Here is a 10,775-nt window from a genome sequence, read left to right as displayed (position 1 = left end):
CTGCTAATGGTTTAGTAAAAAAATTTAATAGAACTTTGTTAGATATGATCTCTCAATATTGTGAGAAGGATCAGAAAACTTGGGATGAGCAGATCCCTTGTTATTGTTATCCCATATAAGTGCTGAGAACGAGTCAACTCAGGAAAGTCCATTCTTTCCACTGCATGGTTGAGATGTTATCTTACATATGCAAGAAATATTGGCTCCTAAGTAAAAAACATTCATGCAATAGCTTATGACTATAAGGTAGAGTTAATACAGAGGATGCAAAAAGCATTTGAAATAGCTAACAAACATCTAACTAAAGCTGCCGGAAGTAGAGAAAAGCAAGTAAATAAAAAGGCACAGGTCAGTGATATAAAGCTAGGAGATAGTGTTATTATATACACCAATAGTTAAAAAAGGAAATACTAAAAAGTTAGCAAAGTTATGGAAAGGTCCTTTTAGAGTCTTGAAACAAACAAGTCCAGTTAATTATGAAATTCAAGAAATGTATGGAAAGAACAAACAGTTAGTACATGTAAACAGGTTAAAGAAAGTAAAGAATTATAAGCCTTATCAATATGAATGTGTAGAACAAGAAACGAAACAAGCAGAACAAGATAAGGGTATTCAGGAAGAAGCTGATAACTTAAGTGAGTTTGAATCTTCTTTTTATGATGAAGAAATAATAGACCCAGAACCAGAAATACCGAGAGTAGAAAGAGAAGATAACATAACACTAGGTGATAAGTTAATAACAACAGAAGATACAACAGTTATTACCCCTAACAATGAGGATAGTACCCAAGTAACTGAGAAAGTATCCCTAGTACCTCCTTGATGACACAAGATGATGTAGTGACCCACGATTATAGTCTCAGATCAAGAGGTCCTATATCAACCCAACTGGAACTGACGCATACTAAGCAAAAGAAACGAGTACGATTCCATCCGAAAGTAGTCGTACATAAGTCTAAAAATAACGTAAGTGCAGTTAACACTGTATCTTACGAAGCCAGTGTTATTAATGCATTTAATAACATAATAGACTACTTGAAAAACTGTAAATAAGGAAGTAGAAGAGAATAAATATATATATATATTGTGTGTGTGTGTGTGTGTGTGTGTGTTGTGTGTGTGTGTGTGTGTGTGTGTGTGTGTGTGTGTGTGTGTGTGTGTGTGTGTGTGTGTGTGTGTGTGTGTGTGTGTGTGTGTGTGTGTGTGTGTGTGTGTGTGTGTGTGTTACACACACACATACACACATACACACACACATACACACATACATACATACATACATACACTATAAATGCATTGTCTTTTGAACGTTATTTGAATAATAAAATCAGTAAAAAAATCTCCGATAGCTTGTTTGTTATTAAGCACAAAGTAACACAACTGGCTATCTGTGCTTTTCTCACCACGGGTATCGAAAGCCAATTTTTAGAGTTATAAGCTTTCAAACCTACCGCTGAACCATGAGGGGGGCCTGCTTGTCAGAACAAACCTTGAATTCATTTAAAAATAAAATACGAATTGAAGGATTGTTTTGTTTTAAAATGAACAGAAATTGAATGGTGTAGGAAGTCTGTGAATGTGTTTGTCATAAAAAAACTAGGTTTTATGAAATTTTATTGTTTTTTTTACCTTCCCCCTTGTTCACCGCATCGACGAAAATTGTTTATCAAGAGACCGTATAGCACTTAAGTTTAACATCGTAAAATAAGCGTTATCAACAGACAGACAGAATACAACTTTCACAGTAGTCTTTAATCTTCCCAGTTGTTGTCCCAGCATCACTGATGTTTCATGTTCGATAGGATTGTAAAAATTTGCCAAATGCAGAGTAGAAAAGTCTCTTCAAGTATGTTTGTCACCCCAGTCGCTCTCCATGCCCTAAAAAGTCAAACTTTTCTAATTCCGAAAACTCCTGGTGAGAAACAAATTTATAAGATTCTGAACTTAAAGCATTTGTAAAGTGTATCTAATATACGTGGTGATTATCAACTTTACATCATATTAACTACTTTACTGTGCAGTTAATCCTGTGTATCAGCAATTTCTTCATTGAATCTCTGATTTGTTATCCATACGTTTTAATAGTGTTTTTTTTCCAGATTTACAAACATGATGGTAGGTTTTCAGATTTTATGAACAAAAATTCGATTTAATGAGAAATAACACTTGATGTGTTTCTTCGTGTTTATAACATCTTCCAGTGCCCGGATATAACGCCTTGTCTTGCATCACCTTCAGTTGTCATGATTCATGTTCTTCCAGTGCCCGGATATAACACCTTGTCTTGCATCACCTTCAATTGTCATGATTCATGTTCTTCCAGCCCCCGGATATAACACCTTGTCTTGCATCACCTTCAGTTGTCATGATTCATGTTCTTCCAGTGCCCGGATATAACACCTTGTCTTGGATCACCTTCAGTTGTCATGATTCATGTTCTTCCAGTGCTCGGATATAACACCTTGTCTTGCATCACCTTCAATTGTCATGATTCATGTTCTTCCAGTGCCCGGATATAACGCCTTGTCTTGCATCACCTTCAGTTGTCATGATTCATGTGAGGACTTACAAACCTTTTAAGACATCTACCATTAAAATTTGAAACTTATTTCAACTAATACACACTGAAAAATCCGAATCCTAATGCCCTTTTTTTGTCAGTAAAGATTGTAGATATAGTATTGGTAAACAAACATTGTCGTAAATATTCTGCTGGTTTTTCTTATTCAACATATATCTTCGTAGGAAAACCAAAGTCTTCGAGAAACCCACGAAGAGCTTCAGTTTCAGTTACTTAATAACAGCGTGTTAGAAGGTCGCAATCTCCTCCATCAAGAAACCAAGACGTTAGCGGAGGAGATTGAAAACCTGTCCAAAGATGAGGTAAGCTTTATTTTATTGGATTCACCGAGACAGTGATTACCTTCTGGGTGGTTTAACGTTTTGGTCAGGTCACAACATTAAGATGATACGTAATATAAAAAGTAATGATAAATGACACAGGGCCAAAAATTAATACTGGTGACAAAACTATAATGTATGATATATATTTTTTCTCAACCTAACATAAATAGCAAGTTTCAACGTTAACTGCAAGCCTTTAAAGTTCTGATCTTTTATTTTTTTACCGTAGGTCATGGAAGCATTACGAGAACATCAAGAGGTGAATTCAAAGCTGAGAAATTATATTGACGGAATTTTGTTAAATATTGTAGAAAATTACCCTCAACTCCTAGAAGTCAAGTGAGTCATCCAAATGGATGAGTTTAAAAGAAACGGTAACTTTTAATATGATTAAAAAAAGACTAAACTAATGGAAAAAATCAAATCATCTGTCATATCCATAGTATGCAAGCGAGTGTCTAATTTTCAGAACTGTGCATGACAAACTTGTATTGATTAAGAGTTTTTGATGAGCAGCGTATAACTTGTTTAGTGAAAATTGTAAACTCGAATTATATAAGCAATTACAAAGAATGATAAATTGGTTTACATTGAAATTTGTGTATTTAATAAACCAGTTACAGTTGCCTGAGTATTTAAACTTTTAAAGTAATCACAACAGACGTGCTAAGAGATTTTCCAAGTCACTTGTAGAGAAGCATAAGCCATTACCTTGTTCATTACAAGTAAATGATTTTAAACCAACTTAGTCTAATAACTACCAGTATTTACTGATTACAGATTTAACTTCGTTACATGCAGTGCCATTTTAAATGGCTTGTATTTATCGATATGACTGATACGCCTTTAGATTTATCAGGTTTGTAGTGTCAGCTATATAATAATGTCTGATGACAGAGATGATGTAAGAATTTCACGGGATCTAGATCGGATATGTTTTACCGTCTAAAAATGTACTTTACTGTCCAGATCATATATGTTTTACCGTCTGAAAATGTACTTTACTGTCCAGATCGGACATGTTTTACCGTCTGAAAATGTACTTTACTGTCCAGATCGGACATGTTTTACCGTCTGAAAATGTACTTTACTGTCCAGATCTGATATCTTTTACCGTCTGAAAATGTACTTTACTGTCCAGATCATATATGTTTTACCGTCTGAAAATGTACTTTACTGTCTAATAAGTACATATTAATATGAAACTGTTTTTTTTTTGTACAAATTATAGTTCCAACTATTTGAATATTATGATTGTCAAAATATTTTACCCAAACTAAAGAATTAACTTTCTAGACGGACGTGGTAATTCTAACTTCGGTGATTCCTGCGAATAAAAATCAATGAGCAGTTCTTCTATAGCGAAAATAAAAAAATCAATTAAAATACTAGTCTATTACTCAATTTTTTATCGATTTTTCTCTACCTTTAAAATTTTGCACGTTAAAAGAGTAACTGAACAAATGGAACGTAAACAACCGTCATGTAAACTGAAAACAAAACGCGTGTTTTTATTTCATAGAAGAATTCTGAAAGTTAATTCACGCGTTAAAAAAATGTTTCTTACTTAATAAACAAGATGTATTGATTACGTTGTAAAATAATGAACAACTAACAGAAACTTGTTTTTTAACCAAGTCAGTTACTGGTTGTTATTTGCTCCTTGAAAGTGTAAATTGAATTTTGGAGAAATCAAATTTGTTTTAGGAGTTGACAGCCATTTTTGATACTGTTAAATATATACCTTTTCTTATCATGTTGTATTTTACTTTGAGAATCGAGATGCTAATCGTGACCTAAGCTTTGTCCCAAAACTTTCTTTAAATAAACAGCATTGTAGAAGATAGTGAGTATATTTTGTTGTTTATGCGACTAAACAAAGTGTTTATAAGATTTTAAAATATTTCTAATTGCTATTATATCTTCAGAGTTTTGACCAAGTTTCCCATAGAAAGTTTGAAGTTTGAGATTTAAATAATGGTTACGTGATGTAAAATATCGTTAAGACTTAAATTAATAACCATTCTATGTTTTGTTTTATTTAACTTTAGTTTTGTGCCTCGTTATTTATTTTAGAATTTACTAGATAAAGAAAACGTTGTTTTTATACTTATAGACTTTGGGTTATTAAAATGAATAGAATAAGATAAAATAGCTTGAGATAATGTTATTTTTACCCTAAAGTTTCTTTATTTCATGTTGAAAATAACCATAGTTTTTATTTGTGTAATAAAAAAAAGAATCTGTAGTGTATGCTGTAATAAACTTCGTTATGTTTAAATGCTTACAGTACCGCCAGGGGGTGGTTGTACAACTGACTAAAGGGCGTTGAAGATGTAATTTAGTCATTCCTTTCTTTCATACAGATGGTGAAAACAAAAGTGTGATAGATGTACAATAAATAACACTTGCAGTTTTTGTGTTTGTAATAAAAAAATTGGGTACACTGACTTGTTCTTTGATAATTCTTTTTTGCACTTGTAGGTAAATAATGGTTTTAACACTGGGTGAAGTTTAGACGAACGATATCCCAGTTCAGGACTTGTTTGCCTAGAATGGCTTCATTTAGGTACAAATTATAACATTTGAACTCTAACAGTATTCGTTTGTTGACTGTCCAATTTATATTGGTAAACTTTAGCTCATTTGTTGGTAAAAGAGTAGCCCAAGAGTTGGCGGTGGGTGGTGATGACTAGCTGCCTTCCCTCTAGTCTTACACTGCTAAATTAGGGACGGCTAGCGCAGATAGCCCTCGTGTAGCTTTGCGCGAAATTCAAAACAAACAAACAAAACTTTAGCTAGATAATATTTTAATAAAATCGACTAAAATGAAAATTCTAATGTCTTGAAATTAAAAAAAAATTGGGAAAAAAGCCCCCCCCCCCCGAGGCTTTCATATGTCAGTAACCTTTCCAATTTTAGAATCAAGTAACACCATAATTTTTCTCACTCAACATTACCAAATTAAACAACAACTACAACATAAAAATCATCATTCAAACTTACAAGAAAGCTTGCAGTCACGTGTTTTGTTAAACTTTGGGTAGGAACACACTTTAAGTAGTAACAATACGTTTGTTTGGATTGAGTTGGGTTGTGGTAGTTAGGTATAATGATATTCATTAGGAAAGTTTGAAGTAACCACAAAATATGCAGAGATAGAATTAGAATGATCTTGGACAGCAAAGGAAATATGAGCACAAGTGTATAAATACGACAAAATCTTTAACCATACTACGTAATTGTAAGTCTTATCTTATTGGCCGGCTCCTAGTTCTGTTATAAAGTTCCAATTAGGTGCTAGGGTAGAGTGGGATAAAGCAAAACATGCCCCCCCCCACACACACACCAACATGCACACACGCTTTCAACATGGTCCTAGTGCAGTATCCCACAATTCTTAGACTAACCACTTCAACTATCATTACAAATAAACGTTTTCAAAAGAAATAAATCTCAACAACACTAACTTGTACGAGTCACTGTATCATGGTTTGGAACGAATACGACCTCAACCCAGAAAGACATGATAAATAGAACCAAATAAGCACTATGGAACAAGGTTGCAGCATTTATTTAAGATGAATAATCAAAGTATTTGACCTTCCCGCATCCGCTTACAAGGATGTAGCAACTATACGTATAGCACCTGCAAACTATTTAGAAAATATGTTTGAATATAGTTGATAAGTATGCATTCTCTATTAGATGTGGAAAGGTGAAATTATCAATTTTTTATTATCAACTGCGAGGGAAGTATAGTTATAGTACACTTGATAACTGCAGGTTGGAGTACAAGTTCAAATAGAGACAATACTTTTCATGTTAGGTATACTTAAGTGATGGCCAATTTTGTTACATATTCACAAAAATTCATTCGTAAAATTTCGGCAGTTAAGTAAATTTGTTGAAACCATAACATTTTTTTAAGGGCCCGGCATGGCCAGGTGGTTAGGGCGTTCGACTCGCAATCTAAGGGTCGCGGATTCGAATCACCGTCACACCAAACATGCTTGCCCTTTCAGCCGTGGGGGCATTATAATGTGACGGTCAATCCCACTATTCGTTGGTAAAAGAGTAGCCCAAGAGTTGGCGGTGGGTGGTGATGACTAGCTGCCCTCTTACACTGCTAAATTAGGGACTGCTAGCGCAGATAGCCCTCGTGTAGCCTTTCGCGAAATTAAAAACAAACAAACATTTTTTTAAATAGCGGAGAAAAATTATTGTGTCAATCCGTAATTATTAATATTAATTATTAAACAGCCAAATTAACTACTTTTGATAGTTTAATTGTATAATACATTTTACTGACTTGTATAAATCTTTCTGTTTTTTTTATGCTGATATTTTTCAGAAGAGAAACAATCGCAGTATTTTAATTTTTACAATTTTTAGGAATCTCAATAAGTTAAAGGGAAAAATGAAAACAAAGTAATAATTTACTTTCTATGGATTTTAGATGTAATGTTATTTAACTATAACAACATTCAAGTAACCATTTCTATTACTTAATATTAATTAACAGAATTGTAGCTTTTTGAACCTGAAGAGATCGCGCATGTTAAACGGCTTTAGCAATTCCAAGTGTTTTAGAATGGAATTAGAACGATGTTTTCTGTTTAGAACTCAAAATATATAAAAATAGCATTAATTAATTAGCATAGTTATCATGGCGATCGCTAGATGAAAGCACCTCCAAATAGCAGATGCGGGTTAGTGGTCTTTGTGATTTTAGATATAGTAGTTCAGTCTTTGATACATTTAATTTCACACCTATGTGAGATAGAGTAAAACTAAGGCATTATACGACCTATCTTTGAGTACAACCATATGTTATGTTGACTGTCAGTAGAAGATGGATACTCTTGCATCATGTGATGTTGGATGCTCTCCATGATTTTGTCACGTGCTTGTCGATGTCTTCTTTTTTTTTTCCATTTCGAAATAGTCACGAGCCCTATTTGTCTCGCATAGGATGTGAAAGCTATGTACAAGTCTAACTGGGGTTAAAGGTTTCAAGACTATTAAAACTGAATCTTGATGTTTTGACTTTTACTGATGAGGTTTGGTTGTCTTTACGGAATTAAGAAAAAAAAAGTTAAAAGGCAGAATCCACGAAACATGTTGTAATGAGGGATCGCCATGCTTTTAAGAAAACATTATCCAGATACGATACTACATGAGAAATCCATGGGGAAAAAAGTGTCAATTTACGCGTTTTTATATCTTACTCTGATGCATAATGGTTATAGTAACTAAAAAATATAATGTTTTCCTAGAACATAAATAAAAAAGTTTCGATATCTTTGTGGTAACGTTCGGTGTTTGCGACATCTCATATCTGATTAATGTAAGCAGATGTTACTGGCATTGTCTGCATCCATACAGCTAACATTGTTTGTAACTGGTTCCCTTAGCATCTAGACTGACCTACACAGTACTTTCATATCGAGAATGAATGAGATGTTTTAGAAAGAAATATAGTCCATTATCCTCAGCTTTATCTGAATTGTAGTCAATACTGTTTAATTAAGGAGTGGTCAAAGATTGAAGTCGATAACTTCCAGGTACGAGCGGAGTCGATGACGCGTCGTATCTAGGCCGTAATCAAGGCACGTGGTGGCCCAAAACATTATGTTAGGGTTTGCTATATTTCGGTGCAAAAATCAAGATTTCTTTGTCTCTGGACTTACAACCAGGAGATGTATATCAATCAGAATAAAGTTAAATGGATCTGGTCGGACGTGGCCCATTGGTTAACGTTTCCACAATGTGAATCCAAGGATTCCCTGTTCAGGTCTCGTTGCTGCACTCTGAAGCCGTATATATGCTATAAGAGTGACGGTTAAATCCAACAATTTGATGGAAGTAGCCTTTCATTTTTGTCAGTTCTTTGTGTAGCTTTGAGCGAAAATTGTCCCCAAATCTCCTCGGATAAACTGTTAAAATACTTGTAAATAATGATAGAAGGTCGGTGAGCGAAATCGAACTTGAGCGACTTGACTCAACTGCAGTGTATACAAATATGTACGTATAAAAGTACAAGTTAGCGATAGCTTTATAAAACACCCATAATTCTGTGTTGTACTTAAATAAACGCTGTGGCTACAGATATACCAGCTGTTCCAACCTTAGAGATGTGATAATAAGCTGAATAGCTTGTGTGATTTCTCATCTTTTACAATCATAACTTTCCTGGAACTGAGCTTGCCAAAACCATACTAAATGATTTTATCGTCCCGCTCATTTGATCTTGAGTCATATTGTTGTAAGGCGTTCAGACTAACCTGGTGAGCCCTAGTATTGGGTGAAAAACCTCGTACACACCGGATATATCACATGTAATGTGATTGACATATTATTACATATTCTTCTTTGCTTTCACTTATGAGTTCTTCGAATTACTTCGTTATACACTTGCAGTGTACGTCTCGGTAATTTAGCAACAAGCTGAAGTACTTTTAATGCTAAAATACGAGATTCGATCCCTTCGCTTACCTACCGGGGAATCACAGCACAAATAAACAAGACTTGTTGTATTCTCCAAGTTTATTTAGATTCTTGTTCGTCTGAATTATTCTACTCGTGTTATTTCTAATTAGATTTTATCAGTATTATGTATTTTATAAGTGATTTTAACAATTCAATTTTATGTATAACTCATTTTAACAATATTATTTTATTTATAACTAATTTTAACAATACTATTTTATTTATAACTGATTTTAATAATACTATTTTATTTATAACTGAATTTAACAATATTATTTTATTTATAACTGATTTTAACAATATTATTTTATATATAAGTGATTTTAACAATATTATTTTATTTTAACTGATTTTAACAATATTATTTTATTTTAACAATATTATTTTATTTTAACTGATTTTAACAATATTATTTTATTTTAACAATATTATTTTATTTTAACTGATTTTAACAATATTATTTTATTTTAGCAATATTATTTTATTTTAACTGATTTTAACAATACTAGTGTATTATTCTGTATTCATTAAGGTAGCACAATTATGTATTGATCAATAACACATGAAATAACATGTTAACCAGTCTTTCTTAATACTATTATTTACCCAACTTCTTAAAAAGATAAAGTATAGAGCCTAAATGTTCGAAATAAATCCTTTAAGCTAAATCAACCATTAAAAAAATACTACGCTTATTAAAGTGAAGTATTATTACAAAGATATTTAAGAATTATTGTCATTCGTAAAATAATATTAATTTTTACATGCACAGAAACGTTCGAAGCTATTCAATAGTGTAAAAACGGGAAAAGTTCTAATCCAATTTCATGACATTTTCAAATCATTAGGGACAACGTTTCCTAATAGCAGATGGAGCCACCACCAGGGGGCGTGTTACGGTCCAGGCATATGCCTTCATCAAAATGGCTATGGCGTTGGATCTAATTGATATTTGTTGATTCTGATTTTAGATTTATGTGTCAGAAACATTATAAATCTATTTTCAATATTTTGAATGAAGTAAGAAGTAGCGTATTTTCAATATATTCTGAAAATTTGGATACAAGTGTGATATATATGCATTTTTCACTATCTTTTATTAACATAGGAATTTAAAGAAAATTTCGCTTTGTCTGTTTCTATGCAGTTTTGGCATAAAACTTGGTCCAGAATATCTTTGAAATGATTTCGTTCTGAAGCTTACTAAGACTATCTATCACTGTCAATTATTTTGAACTGCTGACTGTAACGAGAGCAACTAGCTGTCATCACTCACTGCCAACTCTCTGGCTATTGAAGTGTTAACCCGATGACTACCGGTACTAACTTTCTTAGTAGGCAATGCAAGTGTGCATTTATGAATTGAAAAAATGATAGAG

The 10,775-nt window shown here is 33.0% G+C and overlaps 1 protein-coding gene across 1 annotated transcript in view; it reads left to right on the top strand.

Annotated features, from left to right (window-relative positions):
- Positions 1 to 5,329, top strand: part of LOC106475926 (rab11 family-interacting protein 4B-like) — a gene marked incomplete at its 5' end in the record, with an annotated part of 7,593 nt that extends 2,264 nt beyond the window's left edge. Inside the window, 2 exons of the mRNA XM_013936601.2 lie at positions 2,746 to 2,883; positions 3,134 to 5,329. Of these exons, the coding sequence (XP_013792055.1) occupies positions 2,746 to 2,883; positions 3,134 to 3,247 (252 nt within the window). The remainder of the gene's footprint in view (positions 1 to 2,745; positions 2,884 to 3,133) is intronic.
- Between the last annotated feature and the right edge of the window lie 5,446 nt (positions 5,330 to 10,775).

Source organism: Limulus polyphemus, unplaced genomic scaffold, assembly GCF_000517525.1.
Source record: "Limulus polyphemus unplaced genomic scaffold, Limulus_polyphemus-2.1.2 Scaffold9450, whole genome shotgun sequence".
NCBI classification, from domain to species: domain Eukaryota; kingdom Metazoa; phylum Arthropoda; class Merostomata; order Xiphosura; family Limulidae; genus Limulus; species Limulus polyphemus.
Note: the sequence above shows the minus strand (reverse complement) of the source record. Positions and strands in the feature narration are given on the sequence as shown.